Source organism: Elephas maximus, chromosome 11 (genome assembly GCF_024166365.1).
Source record: "Elephas maximus indicus isolate mEleMax1 chromosome 11, mEleMax1 primary haplotype, whole genome shotgun sequence".
NCBI lineage: Eukaryota > Metazoa > Chordata > Mammalia > Proboscidea > Elephantidae > Elephas > Elephas maximus.
Window position 1 is genome coordinate 20,499,336 of NC_064829.1, and position 23,496 is coordinate 20,522,831.

General features: G+C 38.4%; 1 protein-coding gene across 5 annotated transcripts in view; it reads right to left on the reverse strand.

Moving 5' to 3' along the window:
• Positions 1-23,496, reverse strand: part of MYOM1 (myomesin 1) — a 180,653-nt gene that overhangs the window by 101,602 nt on the left and 55,555 nt on the right. For all 5 annotated transcript variants that reach the window (XM_049900248.1, XM_049900246.1, XM_049900245.1 and 2 more), the window contains exons 9-13: positions 19,599-19,763; positions 16,062-16,223; positions 9,331-9,472; positions 5,334-5,533; positions 3,083-3,139 (exon numbers count right to left, since the gene is read on the reverse strand). In XM_049900248.1, the coding sequence (XP_049756205.1) occupies positions 3,083-3,139; positions 5,334-5,533; positions 9,331-9,472; positions 16,062-16,223; positions 19,599-19,763 (726 nt within the window). The remainder of the gene's footprint in view (positions 1-3,082; positions 3,140-5,333; positions 5,534-9,330; positions 9,473-16,061; positions 16,224-19,598; positions 19,764-23,496) is intronic.

Here is a 23,496-nt window from a genome sequence, read left to right on the forward strand (position 1 = left end):
CACATACGGAAAAAGCAAAAAAAAAATAAAAGCCATAATGAAAAAAACAAAACAAACAGAAATAGAAAAAAACAAAACAAACAAACAAAAACAATAGAAATGACACAGATGGTAGAATCAGTAGACAAGGACATAAAGACAGTTATTATAAGTATATTCAATATGTAAAGAAGGTAAATATTGAATGTGTTAAGACAGAAAAAATATAAAAAAGATCCAAATTGAACTTCTAGAGCTGAAAACTACAAAATTTAGGATGAAATATACATTGGCTGCAATACAGATTAGACACTGAAGAAGCAAAGATTAGTAAAGTTAATGACATAGCAAAAGAAACTATCCAAAATGAAACACCGAAAGCAAAAAAGACTGAAGGAAAAAAAAAAATTGAATTTGTAGTTTAAAAGCTTTCCACAAAGAAAACTCCAGATCTAGATGGTTCTACCCATGAATTCTACTCAGGATTTAAAGAAGAAATAATAAAAGTTCTATACAAACTCTTTCAGAAAATTGAAATAGAGGGAATATTTTCCAACTCATTTGATGAGGCCAGTATTATCTTAATACCAAAACCAAAGAAAGACTTCACAAGAGAACAATATAGACCAACAGGCCTCATGAATATACACGCAACTTCCTTAAAATTTTAACAAATAAACACTAATAATATATAAAGACGATAATACAGCATAAAGAGGATAATACAGCATGTCCAAGTGGGGTTTATCCCAGGAATGGAACGCAAGGCTTATTTAGTACTCTAAAACCAGTCAATGTAATTCACACATTAATGAAAAATGAAAAATCATACGTTCATCTCAATAGGTACAGAAAAGCATCTGGCAAAATCTCACACCCATTCCTGGTAAAAACTCTTAGCAGATGAGGATTAGAAAGGACCTTCCTCAAAGTGATAGAGGATGTGTATAAAAACTGACAACAAACACTTATCTGTGTTCAACTTAATAGTGAAAGACTGAATGGTTTTCCAATGAGATCAAGACAAAGCAAAGATATCCAGTCTCTTTACTTTTATTCAACATCGTACTAGAGTTTCTAGTCGGTGCAATAAGTAAAGAAAAAAAAGGTATCTAGACGGAAAGGAAAAAGTTAGTCTAGTCTCAGGTGACACGATTTTATATGTATAAAATCCTAAGAAACCTACAATAACTGCTAGAATTAACAAATTTGTTCAGCCAGAATGCAGGATACAAGATAAATATACAAAAAAAATGAATTTCTATTTTTTAAACATCAAAAACTGGAAATCGAAATTAAAACCATTTATAATAGCATCTGGAATATGAAATTCTTAAGGAGAAATCTGACAAAAAAATGTTCAAAACCTGTACACTGAAATGACTAAACATTGCTGAGAGAAATTAAAGAAAACCTAAAGAAATGAAGAGATAAACAGTACTCATGAATTGGAAGACTCAATGTTAAGGTGTCAATTTGCCACAAACTAATTCTTAGATTGAACACAATCTCAATCTAAATCTCATAAGGTATGTTGTAGAAGTTGACAAGTTAATTTTAAAATTTATATGGAAATGCAAAGACTTAGAATAGCCAAAACAACTTTGGAAAACAACAAGATTTCAGGACTTATACTATCTTATTTCAGGACTACAAGGCTTATAACAAACAAAACAAATACAGTTTATAAAAGTTACAGTAATCAAGATAGCGTGGTACTGGTGTAAAGAAAACCAAATTGATCAATGAGACACCACAGGGATTCCAGAAATATATAATCATATATATAATAAATATATAATCAGTTGATTTTGACAAAGGTGCGGAGACAATTCAATGGGGGAAAGGATAATCTTTTCAACAGATATTGCTCAAACAATTGGATAGCCATATGCAAAAAAATAAACTTCAACCCTTACTTCACACAACATACCAAAATCTGATTTGAAATGGATCATGGACTGAAATGTAAGAGCTAAAGCTATAAAAAACTTCTAGAAGAAAACAGAGTATCTTAGTGAAGTCTACTTGTCAAAGATGTCAAATATGACACAGAGATGGCAAATACTAAGCAAATTAGAAGATGCTCAATATTGTTATCCATTAGGGAAATGCAAATTAAAACCACAGAGAAAGAGAACTACACACCCAACTAGAATGGCTAACATTAAAAAACTAAACTTTCCAAGTACTGGTGACAATGTGGAGCAACTGGAGCTCTAATACATTGTTGGTGGCAGTGTAAAATCCTACAATTATTTTGGAAAACAGTTTGGCAGTTTCTTAAGAAAATTAAACATACACCTACCATATGACCTACCCATTCAACCCCTAGGTATTTATCCAAGAGAAATGAAAGCACGTGTCCACAAGAACATTTAACAAGGATGTTCACAGGAGCTTTCATGAGTGAATGAATAAATAAATTGGAATGAACTGATACACGTATCAACATGGATGAATCTAAAAATAATTATGCCAAGTGAAATTAACTAGACAAAAATAATACCTCCTGTATGATTTCATTTATCTAAAATACTAGAAAATGCAAACTGAATCTGTAGTGACAAAATGCAGATCAGTGGTGACCTGGAGATGCGGGAGAGGGGTAGGAGGGAGAGATTACTATGGGGCACAAGGATGAGATGGATATGTTCATTGGTTTGATCATGGTGATGGTTTTACAGGCATATACACATATACCAAGAAAAAAAAAAAACCCACTGCCATCGAGTCGATTCTGACTCATAGCGACCCTATAGGACAGAGTAGAACTGCCCCATAGAGTTTCCAAGGAGGGCCTGGCGGATTTGAACCGCCGACCTCTTGGTTAGCAGCCGTAGCACTTAACCACTACACCACCAGAGTTTCCATATACACATAAGAGTTATCAAATTATACACTTTATATACATGTGATTTATTGTAAGATAATAGTAACCCAATAAAGTGGTGATTCTCAGACCATATGCTACTTCATGATTTCCAGATATTTCCTTTGATTTAGAATGCTCTCTTTGAATGTCTTCAATAATATACACTGTACCTTTTACAACAAAAGCTAACCTGCATAGCAAAGGCATTGGGGAAACCACCATTCTTACCTGTAGGTTCCTCTTCAGTGACAATGATCTGTCCAGTCCAGGGTGCTGAGGGGCGACCTGAACAAAGAACAAAGAAAAATATAAAAATAGCAGACATTCATTTCGGCTGTTTTAACTGCACTTATAAATTGGCAAACTGGCCAGATTAGTCACAAATGGGTTTGCTTCTAGTTGTATATTTCCTTAATCAATCTTACTGACTGTGAATATTGAGTGTGTACGTAGTATCGTGGCCTCTGTCCTGGAGGGACTCACAATCTGCTAAAACAGTTGCTGTTGAGTCGATTCTGACTCATGACAACCCCATATGCGTCAGAGTAGACGTGTGCTCCGTAAGTTTTTCAATGGCTGATTTTTTGGAAGTAGATTTCTAGGCCTTTCTTTCGAGGCTGTTCTGGGTAGACTCAAACCATCAACCTTTATGTTAACAGCCAAGCCTGGTAAACCATTTGCACCACTCAGGGATTCCCACAGTCTGCTAAACAAACAAACAAAAAAAAATCAAACCCGTTGCCATCGAGTCAATTCAGGCTCATAGCGACCCTATAGGACAGAGTAGAACTGTCCCACAGAGTTTCCAAGGAGCGGCTGGAGGATTCAAACTGCCGACCTTTTGGTTAGCAGCCAAGCTCTCAACCACTTCACTTCCAGGGCTCCCACAGTCTGCTAGAGCCTAGTTATTTGCCTGGACTGACTAAATTGATTTTTTCTGGAATTGTACTTACACAACTTAAGAAAATAGCCTGTATTCATTTATTGTTCAACATGTATCCTGAAATATGTAATCATTCTAGTCCCTTCTTAAGATACAGCATGTATTTGGGAAAGATGTTTGTAGAACACATAAGCCCAGTGGTTATTTATGAGTCATAACAAGGATGAAGGAAGAGAGGGGCGGGCGCAGATCCAGCAGTAAAGTTCAGTGAAAGCAGTGTTTCCCTATTGCATTTTGAAAAGTGTTATCTACAAAGGAAACCAGTTTGGATCACTAGTAAGAAAAATGGATGAGACAGACAGTGTAAAGTTAAAAAGGAAATTCATTTCCATGATCCCATAGACATCAGAGAGAGTAGTTCAACTACTATTTTAAACAAAGGCCTTTTCACCAGAGTTTGTGTAAAAACAGAAAGGTGATAAATAAGACAATTTATTTTCAATTCAAACAAATCTTATTTTCACTGGAATTTGTAAAAGAGGAGTCAGTGAAATTATGATACAGAATTTGCAAATTTAGGAAAGAGGAAGGGAAGTCAGCTGATTAGTGAAATGACTAGAGAGCAGTCAAGGAGACTGATTAGGCAAGGCTCCAGGGAAAAGATGGCATTTCTTTTACCTAGAGTCTTAGGGTGCCTCTGCATGTAACCAAAGAAAAGAATAACACTGTGAATACGGAATAGACAATATTCTTCAACCAGGGTGATTTCCCCCTAAGGGACATCCGGCAATGTCTGGACACATTTTTGATTGTCACAACCGGAAGGTGCTACTGGCACTGAGGGAGTAGAAGCCAGGAATGCTGTCAACACCCTGCAATGCACAGGACATCCCCTCAACAGAGAAGTGTTGTTGAATTACCTGGTCCAAAATGTCAATAGTACTAAGGCTGAGAGATCTGGTGTAGATTGAAGTGTTAACTTCTAACAATTCTTTTAGTGTCTTTTTATAGCCACTGTTATCAGGGATGCCATCTGGGTTCCTATGAGGCAAATGCAGGCCATAATTCATGCACCATGGCTCTGACATTGAGACTTGCAGCTAGATATATGAAAAAATTATTTTTGCCTGTCTAACATGGAAAGTAAAGTCTGGGTCAGATGCAATGTTGTAAACCTGTTTTTCCTTTTACATAGAGAAACTTACTGTGCTGAGATATTAATGCCCTAAGCGTCAACTTCTAGGTTAAAAAGTTCACCTTGAACGGAAAGAAACCTGTATTTTCAAGGCACTAATAATGCTCTCCATTTGTATTTCATTCGAACATGATATCTGAAATTCAGTTAAAAAGGCAAAGTGTTCTGAATCAGAAGAAAGAGAAAAGAAAGTCCTTTAGAGAATGGATAAGTCAAAAAAAAAAACCACTTTTTTGTTTTCTGTTTTTTGCACCTAGGATTTTCTGATCAATAAAGGATTTCTTAGGAGGATTTCTTACTCTTTTCTCCCTCTAGTGGAAGAGGGAGAATTAACCCTACAATGAGTCTTATCGTAGGTTTTCACAAAAAGGTTTAGGAAAGATAACAACGAAAATGCTTACTTTTGAGTCTAGCTTTTTCAGCTGGATCCAGAGCGGCGACAGGCTCAGACACTCGAGACGGTAGACCAATCCCATTTTTATTCACGGCTCGAACTCGGAATATATAGGAACGCCCTTCTATCAACCCAGTGACCGGAAAACGGGCAAACTTCACAGGTATGTCATTGCATTGAGACCAGGTATCTGTGCCCACCTCACATCTATGGGAAAAGCAGTGTTGAAAAATATTCAAAGAAGTCTGTAGGGGACACTACGTTAAAGGTGATGGAAAAATTCAGAAACAGTTAATGGTGATGTTTGAACAACGTGATGAACATATTTAATGTCACTGAACTGTACATGTGAAGATTATACAAATGGCAAATGTTTGGTTACCTACATATTTATTATAACAAAAAAATGATAAAAGAGAAAAACTTAAATAGAAGTCTGGATAAATAAATAGCTCCAAAGCTACAAACCCGCCCACCTGCTTCAGATTGTCGCTCTACAAAATACCCAAGAGTGGTTTGCTAGTTACTTAACCACAGCTATTCAGCTCTGTTCAACCACAGTGTGTCTCCCTGAACAAGAAGAAAGAGGTTTGAGATGCGTCCTGAACACGCACGTGCTCTTCCAACTCATTAAAGGCAGGCGGTGAGGAGCCCACGTTTGGCAGGGGAGAGGGAGAAGCAAGCAGGTATCTACCGTCTTTACGTCTGAGAGACTTAGAGGAAGGCTCCCTTAAGCGTCTCCACTGCCGACATCTTCAATTCAACATGTGATTCTTTTCTTTGCCTTCTTTAGGCAATTTCTGCTAAAGATGGAACTAATGCTGAGAAAGTGGACACCGTAAAGATGCCTATGTGTTCTGTGGTTTGGAAAGAGTCTACCATACCTCTCTTGGTGGTCAGGCCACCCTGTGAGGGAGGAAGAGCAAGCAGGGTGTCACACTATGTTTGTTCTTTAAGAGATAAGACTAACCAGAGAGATTCCCAGGCCCAGTAGGGGGAAGATGAAGTGCTTGAACTTCTAATTTCTAATGGGGTGCTTTTACAGAGGCTGCTAGGGGTGGGGGGGGGGACCGGGTCACCCTCAAAGAGCTGAAGATGACAGTTTATATCATGATATTGGCCTCCTCACAGGGCTTTAGGGGCGCAATGTGTGAGTGAATTATATAGCATTAGGATTATATAACTCCTAGTATTCTTTTTTATTAGCAGAGAACTGAAATTTTAGTTATAGCACTTCCTCAACATGACTCTATGTCCCAGAAGTATGCTTCTCAAGGGGAAAGGGTGGCCAATGGCCGTGCAAACTGGTCGGGGTGGGGAGCTTTTTCTATCCTTCCCCGCCATTGCCCTTCCATTCTGTGATATAGACAATAGACATTTTTCTCAACCTTATGTAAAGAGCTATCAGGTGCAGCTTCAAGCCCTGTCTTCCACTTATTTCCTCTAAATCTTTCCTTTGCAGAAATTCTAGATCTGCTATAGGTGGGGCGTGGGAGCAGGAGCTGGGAGGGTGAAGGTGACTTTTGAAACTACCTGTCTCCAGAGGTTCTACCAGGATTCTCCTTTTTCCTCTGTGCCAATATTGCCATAATAACCCCATGATGCTAGAGAGCACCTCCTAACCCTCATGAGGGCAGGACAAAAGGTGGAGGACCACTGCTCTAGAGACTTCTATAGTATGTCAGAGCAGAAAGGCCACAAATCTGCGGACAGGCTAATATATGAATTATAGTTTTGCTACTTATTCCCTGTGTGACCTTAGGAGAGTTATTTCTTCAAATGCTTGGTCTATTTGCAAGAGCCTGCTTATGTCTGACAAAGTCAGACCAGAGGCTTAGAGCAATAGGGACCATCTAGGTTTCAAAACTGACTAAGATTCTGTTGTCCAGAATCCACTGCCATATTTTATGCTGCTGGAGCATGGCCTGTCCTGATTATATGCATTACCGTACTTTTACAAATAACACGCCCACACATATAACGTGTGGAAATAACATAAAAAAGTTCTGGCATAGCATGCTGACGGATATACTGCAGACGTCCCGTGACATTTCCAGAAGTGAATTTTGGCCTCATTCACCTGTCATATTGTTCTGCTCATTTTCTTTTGTTCTGTTCATTTTCTTTAATCTCCTGCTTTGTGTATAAAAATAGTCCAAAAATGTTACTTTTGATCATAATTGTAAAATAAAGGTGTAAGCCAGAGTCAAGACGTCATGGATCAAGTTTGGTAGTCCCCTGGTAATCAGAAAATAATCGAAACTGTGCATTTGTTTAAATTTAAGTTGATAATTACAGCTCATTATCTCAACAAATGAATGCAAAAACCTTATCAGGTTATGTTAGTGAAGCTATCAGGTTATGTTAGGTCTGCTTATTTCACAGTTTAACTAAGTCTTAGCATCAATTGAAATCAGCAAAATGTGAAAAAAATTGGCATAGTCCATTTATGCAAATAATACATGGGGGCCTATGTGGCTGTAAAAAAAAAACCATGTAACTCGTGCATTATTTTTGTAAAAACAGTGGTACATTTCTGGAACATAGTGAGGAGCACTGTTCCCTACTAAGGACCTGAGGAGGGTGATTTTTGTTCACTGAGAACTCAAGCAGAAGCCCAAAGCTTGTCTTCAGGTGTAAGAGTAGCCCTATGTTGAGGAATAATGAAGGGAAAGGGATTCCTGAACGAAGTCAGAGTGAAGATGAGAGACAGGACCTCCTAGGCTGGTGCTTAGAGCCCAGGCTCTAGAGCCAGGCTGCCTGACTTAAGCCCAGCTCTCCTCTCTAGCATGTGGCCTCGGGTGAGCTACTTATTTCCTACTTGCGATGACAGGATCTACCTCAAAGGGTAGTTTTTCAGATTAAGTGGTTAATATATGTGAAGTGTTTAGAATAGGCCACACACATGGTAAGTGTTTAATAAATACTAGCCATGATGTAACTATTTATATTATGACTAAGGCAAGAGGAAAACAAAACATTCTGATTCTCCCTGGTCTTTCACTGATCAAAGTTTGCAAATACCTTGGAAATCTACCAAAAACCAGTAAAACATCATTACTAAATGATGAAATAATGTGGAAGCATTTAGTGCATGTTTAAATACCATGCAGTTCTCTAAATATTAGATTTACCATAACTTAGTATAGATCCCACAAAAAAAATAGATATACTAAATAAACACTAAATATTTCGCAGGCTTTAATAGTGGGTGTATATTTACTTATTGCTATAAATATATTAGGTTTAATACACTTTGGTACAAACCTATTTACCATAGTGGCACATATTATCCATCTCTTCTAGAATCAGATTTCATTTCTCAAAAGTGAGAAGAGAATTGGAGCAACCATTTGAATAGAAACTAAGTCAGAGAACAATGAATTTAGGTCAGTAATCTAAATTTGTTGTCTATATTGTCCAAATTTACTGGAAAATTAATGTGTGAAACCCATTACACATTATAATAACCCAGTTACTCTAAAAAGCAGAGCTTCTGAATTTTGGAGAATGTAAATGCCAAGAACTTGTAAAAGAACATAATTTAATACAATTGATTTTTGTTGTTATTTCTTTGTACAACTTGAAACCACATCCTGTGATGTAAATAGGATTTTGTTAAAACTCCTAAAGTCAATATTCTTAAATTACTGACATACTAGGCATATGGATATGAAAAACATTGAATACCAGCTATTAAATTTCTAAAGTGGTGTCTATCAGGTTACAAATTCATAGCATTCTTGCTAAATTAATTACTTGAGGTGGTAGTCAAATTCAAAGATTATCTTTGAAATTTAGATAGATAAATAGATGATAGATAAACAGGGTATATATACATAAGATACAGACCCAAACAGACATCGGTATGTAAAGAGAGATACACAGAGGGAGACAAAGAGTGCAGAAAAGAAAATTTCACTGAAAGGTGATGGGAAAAATCAAGCATGCATCTCTATGACCAGATAGCTTTAACTTGAACCGAAGTTAAGCTAAGCTCTTACTTATCAATAAAATATCCCAGAATAGGACTGCCTCCATCCACAGCTGGCTGTTTCCAAGAAATGATGATATAATCTTTGTTGGCATCTAAGCACATCACATCCAAGGGAGTAGCTGGAGCACCTTCAATCTCTGCATCAGCATCTGGGGAGAGAGAGAAGGATCCCATAAACGCTCTCAGGTTTGCTGTGGCAGCTTGGCAGGTTGAGGTTTCAGTGCACACGTTTCTTGCGGCACTACCATACTGGCTACAGCTTTGGGCCCAGTAGAGCAAGCTTCAGTCTTGTCATTTGCTTACCAGCATCACAATGTGTGTTTTCCATCTTCAGTAGGAAGAACATTAGGTTAGAAAATAGAGAGGGCTCTGAAAATGACCCCTGACCTTTGCCTCTTAGCTCTTGCCTGTCCAAAATGTTCTGAAAGAAAATTAATACAGAGATGTTGGAGATTGCTATCAGGCAGGTCCAAGGTAAGTTGTGCCAGGAATTCTGTTCTTATGACATTTATCCTGCAATGTTATTACTCAGAAACTATCTAGGGCTCTAAAGGAGAGCAAACAGGCCCTCCTTTCACCTTCTGGATGAGTCTACAAGAGAACAACAACCATGGAACTTTGCCTATCCCAATGCTGGGAATCACCTTGGAAGAGAAAAGAAAACATTCGTTTTGATCGGATGTTTGTTCCCACACAAATAGTATAGCCTCTACCAGACTGAGTCTAGCACAACTAGATGGTGCCCAGCTACCACCACCGACTGCCCAGACAGAGATCACAATAAAGGGTCCCAGAAAGAGCTGGAGAAAAATTTAGAACAAAATTCTAACTCACAAAAAACAGAACAAAAACCAGACTTAGTGGTCTGACAGAAACTGGAGAAACCCTGAGAGTATGGCCCCTGGAAACCCTTTTAACTCTGCACTGAAGTTACTACTGAGTTTCACCCTTCAGCTAAAGATTAGACAGACCCATAAAATGAAATGAGACTAAATGGGAACACTAGGCCCGAGGCAAGGATGAGAAGGCAGGAGGGGACAGGAAAACTGGTAATAGGGAACCCAAGGTCAAGAAAGGGAGGGCTTTTATCTGAGTTTAGTAAAAGTCCAGGGTTAAACAAGATGCTGCAGACAGTGACTGTTCATGAAGCAGGATCTTCAGACAGTGGGGCCCCTGAGACAGTGTGTCTTTGGGCACAGTGATATTAGTGTATCAGGGGTGCTTCTAGGAGAAGAGGAAGGGGAATGAAAATATTCTGTTTGTAGCCTTTTAAGTGAGAACCATTAAGATGAGTGGCAGAGCCCAGGGGAGGCCCACATTTGCCAAGTGTCCCTGACATCTGACCAACCCTTTCATAAACGGAGCTAGGAGAAGAGGACACGTAGGGGCCACTCATCCAGGGAAAACATTCTTGTTGACTGAACAAATGCTCTCCTTTTCTATGATCTGCACTTCTGGAACTCTGATAAGTTACCAAAACACTTGAAAACACGGCAGAAATAAGTGTGTACTTCTGAATTTAAGAGGTTTGCATGACCTGTGAAGAGCTCAAGTCACACTGGTTTTGAACATTCCGTTTGTGGCCCCAAGTATCAGCTGGAAATTGTCTCTAGGCCCTTATTTCCTACATAACTGCACAGGAGACTGTAACCAGACCATGGTGCCTAAGACTTGATGCGGAAGCCCTGTATGCCGCACACTGGGACACTGGGGCATTTTGAACAGGAGACATGTCCTTCCTTTGGGAGCCCTGGGTCGGTAGTGGTGGCGGGGGGGGCTGCTGTGGTGAAGCGGCGGTGGGGCAGAGCTGCAACGCGGTAGAGATAAGGAGACTGACATACTAAGTGGCAGAAGAACTGCTGATAGAAAACTGCTCGGCTGCCAGGGGGACGGCTGGCAGCCCCCAGTCATGTCCTTTTGTTAATGCCCATAATGTAACAACCAGTAACCCTGCACCAATGGAGCAGCTTAGACATACAGCAGTAGGGATAAGCCGTAAGAGGGCCTGGCAGACAGCCGGCATTTAGGGAGCCACTTCTCAGCATTTCTAAGAAATTCCATAGAATATACCATTCATGGATGGGCCTGACAATCTTTCAAGTCACTCAGCCATTCATTCATTTATTCACTCATTCAGGGTGTTAAATGCCTACTGTGTGTTCATACTCTTCTAGGTGCTAAACACAAAAGTTAAAGGACAAGGATCATCCCTCCTCTTAAGAAGTTACAATACAGTTGGGAGAACAAAATATACTTGAAATGACAAGCACGCACTGTGAAGCAACATGACTGAGTGAAGGTTAAGTGATAGAGCGATGTGGCGTTTGCTGTCACGGCGTTGGCTTAGAGCAACCGCTACAGTGTCTGGTTGACAGTCCTCATTCAGTCAACGCTAGTCCCCTTGTAGGCCTCTGTCCTTCCCTATCCTGACCCCCAAACAGCCTAACTTTTCATAGGTTTGATTAACCGGGTCAAAGATCAGCCTGCCAATTTTTACATTTTGACCTCTGACATAGACCATTAACAACTCTTTTCCAAAATATTCATAATTCTATTGTTTATCTTTATTATAAATATTGTACATGCTTGTAAGATAGTCAATAATCAAAAATATGATAAATTAAAATTCCCTTTAATTCTATGACTCAGAGATAACTACTGCTAACACATTGGCCTGTACCATTCTAGATCTGTTTAAATCTAGAAACTAAAAAATGATTATTTAAAAACAAAAATGGAATTGTTCTATGTTTTTGTGTAAATATAGGTATACACCACTAGTTTTTTTGCTGCATGGTAGTCTATTGTTTATCCGTAGCATTTATCATAATTTATTTAACAACTTGCATGTTTTTTTTATGTTGGTGGATATCTAGATTTCTCCCAGTTTTCCCCAACACAAATGTTTTCTTTACCTTTGTCCAATTCAGTCAAATTCCTAGAAGTGTTAGCAATGTGCACTTTTAATACATACTGGCAAAACACCTCGTGAAAATTAGAACCAATTTACATCCAGCAGCAGTGCACAGAGTGCCTGTTCCTCCATTCCTTCAACTCAGGCAATTCTTAAAATCTTTTTAATCTTTCCAACATGTCAGATAAATGATAGAGCAAGGGGATATCTCATTTCAATTTTTCTTACTTTGATTACTGGTGAAAACTTTTTCATATATTCATTTGCCATTTGTAATTCTTCTTTCATGACATTCCTATTCTATCCTTTACTACTTTATCATTTCTATGAATGCCAATGTGTGTGAGAGAGAGAGGAAGGGAGTGGAAGGGAAGGAACATATAAAAGTCTAGAAAAATATAATATTGGATATCTCTGAATGGTAGACTTACTGATGACTTTTCTCTCCTTGTTGCTTATTTATATTATTATTATTATTATTATTGCAATGAACTCCTATTATCTACGTAATAAAATCCTGGCCAAATGTATGCAGTTCTGGAATGTGTTTCTGCAGACATATGACACTTTGTACACTGGCTCAGAAGCTATTTTCTAAGCAGCAAAAATATGAAAACTCTAAAAACATGTATCAAAATGGCTTCTAGAAAATGCATTAAAGTGGCCTCATGCAGCTCAATAGATACAAAATTTTTTAAAATACATAAAATATCACTTAAAACAGTTTGGCAGTTTCTTAACTGATCATGTGACCTAGCAATTCCACTCATAGGTGTCTACCCAAGAGAAATGAAAACATGTTCATGAGTATGGATGAAAATGTTCACAGCAGCGTTGTTCGTAACAGCCAAAGTGGAAAAATCCAACTGTCCCTCAACTGGTGAATGTGTAGACAGAATGAACTGCGTCTCAATGCATAGATACACCTCATTCTGATATGCTATAACATAAATGAACCTCAAAAACATCGTGCTCAGTGAATGAGGGCAGAAGTAAAAAACCATATACTGTAACCAAGAACGTTCAGAAAAGGGAAATCTATAGAGACAGAAAATAGATAGTGGTTGCCTAGGACTGGAGTAAGAAACCCTGGTGGCGCAATGGTTAAGTGCTCAGCTGCTAACCTAAAGGTTGGCAGTTCGAACCCACCAGCGGCTCCACAGGAGAAAAGACCTGGTGGTCTGTTTCTGTAAAGATTACAGCCTAGGACTCCCTATGGGTGCAGTTCTACTCTGTCCTATAGGGTTGCTGGAAGTCAGAATCAACTCTGCGCACAACAACAACAAGGGCTGGGATGGGGATAAGAGTGGGCAATGATTCTGTGTTGAAATTTCTTTGAGGTGATGGAAATGTTCCAAAACTGGATTGTGCGTGATGGTTGTACAACTTCCTCAGTACACTATGAAGCACGGATTCTTAACATGGGTGAATTCGATGGCATGTAAATTGTACCTCAATAAAGGCAATTTTTATAAAAGATCCTTAAAAATATCATTAAAATAAACTTATGAGTGAAATCTTTTTCTAAAAGTTGTTAAATTCACAGTGCAATTGCTAAAATTTATCTTTCCAATTTATCTTTTCAATTCTCTCACGTTGGCATTTGAGGCATTTTAGAAACTATTTCTATTTCCTTATTTTGTGAATCTGAAATCTGGCTTAAATACAAACTTCAAATTTTAACACCTTATCCCTGTCCATAGTTGGTAACATGAAGTTTGTCTTAAATGTGGCAGAGAGCCACAATTCTGGCGGGTGGGCACTGAGAAATGTTATGAAAGAACCCCTAGACTATGTCAGAGTTCCCAGGAAAAGTCCACGAAGGAAGCATGAAGACATAACTAAATTTTTCTGGAAAAGCAGAGCCTCTCTGCAGAAGATATTCTCTGGTTTAGGGCAGACAGCTGAGAGGTAAAGACTACTTCTTCAGTCCTCATTGAGCCAGTTTATGTAGGTGGTTTGACCACACAAATTTACTTGCTGGTGAGCTCCAATGTGCCTGTTTTCACTGCAGTTTATCCAGAAGCCTAGCCCCACCCCCACCCCACCCCACCCCCTCGGTGATACCTGACTTTTCCCACAATGCTTTAGTGTAGGAGAAAGTCTGAAGCATTTTTCAGATGTTATAGATATCATACACTTATCAGTTGCTGGTACATCGCGGAATTCAATGATAAGTTGTTACTGCCGAGGAATGGTATGGTATAGTCTGCTAACTGTCCCCCGGTATCCATTCTTCCCTATTTCCTTTTAGAACTAGAACCCTGAGCTTTAGAGAGAACATGGCTGCTCATACACACCCTTGCTTCCCTCGCTGTGAGGTGTGTGCATGTGGCTAAGTGTTCCCCAGGGAGGGAGTAGAAGTGAGGTGTGCAACTCCGCATCTCTCCTCCACGTCCTTCTTCCTCTCTCCTCTCTTCTCTATTCCATGGGCTGGAATGGGACATGGGACAGGACCATAGGGGACAGCAACATAAACGGGGCCTGGGATTGAATGACTGCATTGAGTAGAACCATCTGGACCATCCTCCTGCCCCTGGATTGACAGAGAGAAACTTTTTGTTGTTGTTTTGTTTTGTCAACTTCGCCCATAAACAAAAAATAAAGCTAAACCTGTTGCCATCAAGGAGTTGATTCCAACTCAAGGCAACCCCATATGTTACAGACTAGAACTGAGCTCCGTAGGGTTTTCTTGTCTGCAATCTTTACAGAGGCAGATCATCAGGCCTTCGTCCCACGGCCCCACCCGGGGTTGTAGCTGTTTTTGTGCCATAGACCCCTTTGGCAATTGGGTAAAGCCTAGAGGCCCCTTCTCAGACAGTGTTATTAAGTGTATAATATATAATACATGAGCTTACAAAAGAAACCAATTCTATTAGAACACAATTTTAATCATAGACCCCTTGGGGGTCAGTGGATACTGGTTAAGTACCCCTGAAAGATCTCTAAGGTTCCATTTTGATCAAGATGCTTGTGAGTTTATGATTCTATCTAGTGCATGAGAGATAAAGGTTAGTAAGTCTACCCTTGTAAGCCTGCAAGTGTTAACAGTCTTCCATATGTACTAGGGTCCCATGGAGAAATAACATTCCCACTTAGACTTATCTAGTCTACTCAAGGCACCACTGAAAAAAGAAAGACTCCTACACTTAACAATGATAGTTCCTCTTAAAAATTAAGTTGCACTGCCTTGTTTCCTAGTTCAAGCTATAAAGAAGAGAGCTAGAGTAAAATGATAAATTTGCTCCCCAAAATAGATACTAAAGAGTAAGTCCCAAAATAACACATCCCTCTTCCACTGCAGCTTCCATAAAAAAAAAAAAAAAAAAAAAAAAAAACCGTTGCCATCGAGTCAATTCAGACTCATAGAGACCCTGTAGGAGAGAGTAGAACTGCCCCATACAGTTTCCAAGGAGTGCCTGATGGATTCAAACTGCTGACCTTTTGGTTAGCAGCTGTACCTCTTAACCACTACACCACCAGGGTTTCTGCAGCTTCCATACGAGATGGCTTTTCTTATCTTTAGGATTAGCATCTCTACTCAAACACCTATAGAGAACTGTGCTGGTGGTTTGCTGAAGATGAGGAAACTGCTGATATTATCGACAATAACATGGTCTGAAAATCTGTCACTTTTTTGTTGGTGCCTTCCGGGTTCACCTTTTACACTAGGTCTGGTTTTTACTGGAAATTAATATCCTATGCCATATAATTTGGAAGAGTTTTCAAATGGCTCTTTCATCATTACACAAAGATGTTTGAGCAGATTGATATGGCCTCAGCATTTTAATGTTCTTTGATGTTCTGCTTTTGCTAGGTCTTACCTCGAACAAATACGTAAGCGCTGTATTGTTCATAATATTCTCCCATTCGCACATGAATTGTATAGAGGCCTTCATCTTCTTTGTTGAGATGAGAAAATGTCAACGTTGCCCGTTCTCCACTCCAATGTGTTTGCACCCATTTTGATGGAGAAACAGGTACTCCTAGAAATTTTTAAAAAATGTAAGTAAATTACCTTTTACTGCCCTTCCTCTCTCCTTCCTCCCTCCCCTCCATTCCTCTCTCTCTCTTTTTCTCATCTTCTCTTTTGAAAGCTAGTTGACTATTATAGAACATATCTGGGGTTTGGGGCCATTCTGCCATATTATACTGGTAAAAGTGCAAGACCAGAAGTGAGGGGACCAAGAACTGACACATAATTTGCAGGACCCAGTGCAAAATGAAATGGCAAGTTCAAAAAGCAGAGAAAATGTGCAGTTAAAGGTACTACAATATAAAGTTTTTCCTTTAAATTATTTTATTACTTACAAAACATAAGGGGTAATATAAATTGCAAAAAAATTTTTTGGTGTTATAATTTTATACATAATAATACCTTATGAATATGATATTTTGATTGATATAATAAGATATTTCTGGTTCATTTTTTGGCAAATTCATTCATAGGTCATCAAAATTTATACTTTTAGCAACTTTATTTTAAATTGATATAACTGAAAGCAGCATCAGTCATTCTTGGCAAATGCGAGATCACAAATAATTTTTGATAATGTTTTATTTTGAGAAGGATCTTTCTGCTGATGCAGCTCTTACTGGAGCTGTTGAGAGTATTATACGGGCTGTGACAGTACTGGGACAACCTTAAAATAAACTTTTTCAAAATACAAATTTTAGTACTCTAGAGCTGATGATTCCTGAGGAATAATTTTTCTAAAAAGATTTAACTCTTCATACAAATTAGTTTCATATAAGTCTAAATTTAATTTTAAATACATAATACAATTGTATTTTAACATTTCCTCTAATATATCCTGTAACTTGTGGGAAAGGTCACACAAAAAACTTAAAGTGGCTTCATGATTTGCATATAATTCAAAATGCCTACTTGCGCTTTCTATCAATGTATCTTCAGTTACAAGGAAAAATTAATTTTAAAATTGTCTTCCTCACTGAGAACTCGTTCACCCAAGGCTTCATATGAAAATAGTGTTCTTTTCTTTCCATCAAAAGCGACAATCTCTAATTTCTAATTCTAAGCCTGTGGGTATTTGTTCTGCAGTGTTGCAGCAGTTTTCAAAACCAGAGGTTCTAAATTCTTTGAAGGGTTCTAATAGCTTCCTTACGTGCTTTATTGGAATGTCTATATGTAGGCTTTTATTTTGTAATATCGTATTGACAAAGTTTACTGCCTGGTCACCGACAGTTCTTGTCCCAGTGCTCAGGCCAGGGACTTAGCATTTGTGCAGATGCAGAAGAGATGAGTTCTGGGAATGGACAGGCAAGCTGGCCTCTCACTGTGGGTTTCCACACTGCCCCCAGGTGGAGCCCTCCTCTCCTCTGGGGCTGCAGCCACTGCCATCACCACTGCTCTGCTGCCACTAGTGCCAGGTCCAATCTGGACCCAGGTCCTGACCCAGCCATCTCCTGGGAACCCTACAGTGCTGCAGAGTACTCCAGGTGGACGCATACACACCTGAAGGCTAGGCCAACTGCTTGGTGAGCAACTGAACATCGCCCACCATGCCTGGGGGCAGAATCTGAAAGTGTCCACACTGTCACCTAATATAGTTTCTCTGCTCATGCCCATGCTGTATTGCCCCATTGGACATCACTTACGAAAAAAACAACTGTTGACATTATTAGGAATTTCAAGCTGGTGACAGCAGAGCATTAAGGAATCTGCAGGTCCCCTTCTGAGAGTGGTCCTGTGGGCGGGCACCATTTGCATGTCTATAAAGTCATTCCTGGAAGGGACCTACATTCAGTCCTATCTCTCTCATTAATTAATGATGCAACTTCGGCGAGTCACTTAACCTCTCTGAGCTCTGGTTTTTTTCCATGAACAAAATTGAGTTTGAGCTGCCGTAAAGTGTCTTACAGGAAATACCACAAAATATTATCACTATTTTTTTTCCAAAGTTTTCCTTATAAAAAAAGTTAAACATAAAATTACATGATAACCTTAGGAATACACAGAATAGCGAAACACATCTGGAATTTTAAAGTTTTTTTGAGAGCTTTAAAATATAATCCTGGTCCAGATGTTAAGATAAACTGAAAGGAACAATGAGAGTGTCCAGGTCTATTCGCTTCTCGCTCCGTTACATATCTTCTACTTGCTAGGCACCTTTCATGGAATATGCAGATAAATGTGTACCTAGAGGGAAGTTCAAGTTCTTAAATATCAGTGCGCTTTTCACTGCCTAGGCCTAACGGGGTGCAGAAAGGCTGGAGAAAGTACAGGTTTTTCAGTGAGGTTAGGTTGTTTTTTTTTTTTCTTTATTAGAGCTAAAGTTTTGGGGACATACAAGAAAGCAGAGTACTAGTGAAAGGTGCACCCGACGCAGAGGGCAAACAGCAGGGCCTGAGGTCTGGGTGTACTGGAGTTCTGCTGGGTGATTTTGGGCAGTTCCTTATTCTCTCTGGACATGTTTAATATCTTTGTCTATTGGACAAGATAATCTGGTGTGGAAACTCAGTTCTTTTGGATCTAAGATTTATGATACTATTTTAGAGATCACATTATTTCTTAAGGTCCAATGATTCAACTAATCAACTTGTTTTGATAGCTTTTTGTTTGATGTTTCCTTTGGCTTTGGAGCATTAGCTAGACTTAAAATAGACTTTAATACAAATATGACGTATAAGAGAAAATGAAACCTTGTTTCTTCCTCACATCAAAGTATCATGGCTCTAGGCCCTTTTGAAACAAAATAAGACTAAGCTGTGATTGAAAGGCAGAGCCAGAGGAACTAATAATGGGAAGATTTTCTTTCTGTTCTTCCAGTCTCAGTTATAACATGACCTCAAGAAAAGGACAATTTTTATGTATTTTTGTATCCTTCAGGGACATCAGTGTAGCTACACATATTTTGTATGCAGAATATATTTACCAGAAATTTTAAATTATAAAGATCCTTTAATACGTTAGAACAAAAGAACCCAGGTCTGAATTTCTTCTTAATTTATTCTGTTGGTTAGTTAATAAAGTTATGTTTTGAAAAAGCTTCATACAATTCCTATTGCATAAATGATAAGTCTATGAAAAAGGGTATTTTACCAAATAAACTTACAAATTAAATATACATTATTTTGTAATCCTTTTCACGTATTAACGTGGTGATAAGAAAATATAATCTCCAAAAATATATTATGAAAATTTTGTACATTGATATATACGTAAAAGCTTACTTTAAAAACATAGAGTAGGTTATCCCCTCCAACTTCCAGATTTCGCCAACTCTGGTAACAGATTTGCAATCTACAGACATCTGTACTCTGGGCCAGGCCTGGGGAACTGGCCTGCAGCCTTCTTCAAATAAAGGCTTAAGGGAGAATTCATTATTCCAAAGACTCACCATTTCTGTACCACTGGATCTCTGGCTGGAAATGTTTAATTTCGGGAGTGATAATGACACGGCAGCCTAGACTCATCGTCTCGCCCTCTCTCCCAAAAGACACATCAAACTTGTCATCAAAGTGGATGTCAAACTTGGATGCATAACCATAAGGGGTAACAGCAACTGGGTATAGCAAAAACAGAATCAGTAATTTACCTCTTTTGTCAAAGAGACACAGAGCATTTTAATACACATAGCCACAAAGCAGTTACAACAATGACTGATCCAATTATTGATGTGGCACAAACTAAGCCTTACACAAGAAGTATGTAGCACAGATGCATAATATCATTTGAATGGAAATTCTTGCTTCAATGGTCAGATGAGCTAAATGCTTATTTTTATTATTATAATAAATAGAATTTTAAAAACCAGGTTGAATGTCTTAAATAAAATGCAAATTAATAGTGCATTTCACTTAGACTCAAATAGTTAGCTGCAATATGTGCACTTTTTAATTTTAGATTCTGAGTCCATTTAAACTCTTCTTGTGCTCTTGGGATAAAACAGTCATACCAATTACACCAAAAAATAGAGTTTTTCAGTAAGTTACTTCAGTTTCTTTAATGAGCAGAGTAAAATTATAAGAAATGTTAATGTGAAAAAAATAAAAATTTTTAAAATACTGTAACTTTAAAAAAGGTTTTTCTCTTTGGTGTTTCTTATTTATAGATTGAATACATGCCTGCATTATCAACTCTCAGGTTTTTCTTTTTTTTTCCTTCTTCTCTCTTCTAAAAGGAAAGGGCTGAGAATGTAATGACTTTACTGAGCACTTATTTAAATGCCACAAGGTTTATTTTTGATTGTCATCTCATCTTTGTAACAACACCACAGCATAGACACTATTTTTTCCTCTCTTTCAGATGGGGATGTGGAAGTTCACAAAAGTAATATCCTGCCAAGGCCAAGGCTTCACACATAGCACGTGCGAAATTGAAATTCAAACCCGCATCTGCCCAACTCTACAACTTAGGCCTTCCTCATACTTTGTCTCTCTTCCTAAGACCTGAGTATTAACTTGAAAATGCATGCTAACATTTACTGAGTTTCATTTGTGCCAAGTACTGTTCCAAGTGTTTAATATCTATTAGCTCCGTTAAGCCACACAATAGCGCTATCAGTGCCATTATTATCTCTATTTTATAGCTGAGGAAGCTGCAGCATAAAAAAAAAAAAAAAAAACGAGGCTAAATAACTGCTCAGGTCTCACCCCCACAGAGCCAGGCTTTACACTGCAGGCTGTTTCCAGAGCCTGTCCTCTCACCTCACACACTGCACTGCCTTTAATTTTTATCTTCCCAGGCATACTATCCCAGCCATAACCAACAGGGAAATCACTTCTCTTTGAAGCACATGTCCCATCTGGCCCACTGCTATGTAATGATGACCACTGAGGCCAAAAAGAGAAAAAGCTTCATAAGATCTCGTGTGGAACAGGAGGCTGGACTGGTTCCAAACCTGCCTTAGGGAGTAGGGAAGAAGGTGACAGGGAGGGTCTGTGGTGACCTGGAAGTTCCAGACCCAACTGGAAATGCAAGTAGGCCATCTAAAAGCTGACCCTAATTTCTCTCTATATCTGAGATTGGTCTGGGCTTTCCGAAGTGGCTTTGGGGTTCAGCGAGAAACCAAACCAACTTTAACAAGAATACAAAACACCATTCCCTTATCACTTCTCACTCTTCCACCATACTGACTCGCCATCCCGAGAAAAATGGTTTAAAACAGGGGGCAGCAAACTATAGACCACGGGCCAAATTTGCACTGCCTCCTATTCTTGTACTATTAAGAATATTGGTTCTTTTTTTTAAAACAGCTTTATTAAGATATAATTCACATAAGACTCACCCATCTGAAGGATACAATTCAGTGGATTTTAGTCTAATTGCAAATATGCACAACCATCACCACAGTCCCTTTTAGAACATTTTAATTACCTCAAAAGGAAACCCCATACCTCCTAGTTATCACCCACCTATCCTCCCATCCCTTCTAGCCCTAAGCAACCACTAATCTATTTTATGTTTTTTTAGAGTTCCCTATTCTGGACATTTCATATATATGGAATCATATAAAATGTGATCTTTTGCAGCTGACTTCTTTAACTTAGCATAATGTTTTCATAGTTATCCATTTTTTGGCATGTGTCAGTATTTCATCCCTTTTCATGGCTGAATAATATTCCAGTATATGGCTATATATCACATTTTGTTTATCAGTTGATGTATATTTGGGTTGTTTCCACATTTTGGCTATTATAAATAATGCTGCTATAAACATTCATTTACAAATTTTAGTATGAACAAATGTTTTCATTTCTCTTGGGTGTATACCAAGTTACGGGATTGCTGAGTCATATTAAACTGTGTATTTAACTGTTTGAGGAACTGCTAGACTGTTTGCAAAAATGGCTACTCCGCCAGCAGTGTATGAAGTTTCCAATTTCTCCACATCCTTGCCAACACTTGTTATTATCTGACTTTTTTCCTTCTAGCCATCCTAGTGGCTGTGAAGTGATATTTCACTGTGCTTTTGACTTGCTTTTCTCTAAAGACTAATGAAAGAGCCCTCACGGCACAATGATTAAGTGTTCAGCTGCTAACTAAAGAGTCACTGGTTTGAACCCCTAGCCACTTCACAGTAGAAAAGATCTGCAATCTGTTCGCATAAAGATTATACCAAAGGAAATCCCTTGCGACAGTTCTACTCTGTCATATATGGCCACTATGAGTCGGAATCAACTCGATGGCACAACAACAACAACAATGATTAATGAGGGCTCCCTGGGTGACACAGTTAAGCTCTTGATTACCAGCCAAAAATGGTGGTTCGAACCCACCCAGAAGTGCCTCGGAAGGCAGGCCTGGTGGTCTGCTTACAAAACCCTACGGAGCCTTGAAAACCCTACGGAGCATTTACTCTGCACATGTGGGGTTGCCATGAGTAAGAACGTATCAATGGCTGGGGCATCTTTTCATCTGCTTGTTGGCCATTCATATGCCTTCCTTGCATAAATGTCTTCTCAGATCCTTTGCCCATTTTTAATTGGGTCTTTTTATTTTTGAGTTGTAAGAGTTCTTTATATATTCTAGATACAAGTCCTTTTCAGATATATGATTGACAAATATTTTCTCCCGTTCTATGTGGTGCTTTTCATTTTCTTGATGGTGTCCTTTGAACACAAATATTTTTAATTTTAATGATGTTCAATTTTCCATTCTTTTGTTGCTTATGATTTGATATCATATCTAAGAAACAATTTCCAACAGCCAGAATGGAAATAATGAGAAACGCTGACACGTTGTGAAAAATATAACCAACGTCACTGAACAATATGTATAGAAATTGGTAAACGGGAACCTAATTTGCTGTAGAAATTTCCACCAAACACATGCACATGAAGAAACTGTTGTCTAATTCAAGGTCATTAAGATTTATGTCTATCTTTTCTTCTAAGAGTTTTATATAAGATTTTTAACCTTACATATAGATCTTCAATCCATTGTGAGTTAATTTTTTATATGTGGTGTGAGATAGGGGCCCAATTTCATTTTTTTGCATGTGGATATTCACCATTTCGTGAAAAGACTATGCTTACCCCATTGAATGGTCTTGGCACTCTGTCAAAAATCAATTCACCATAGATGTATGGCTTTATGTTTGGACCACCAATTCTATTTCACTGATATATGTCTCTCTCTCTATGCCAGTACAACACCATTTTGATTATTGTAGATTAGCGGTAAGTTTTGAAAACGGGAAGTGCAAATTCTCCAACCTTGTTCTTCTTTTTCAAGATTGTTTTGGCTATTTGGGGTAACTTGCATATCCATATCTTTATCAACCATTCTCAAAA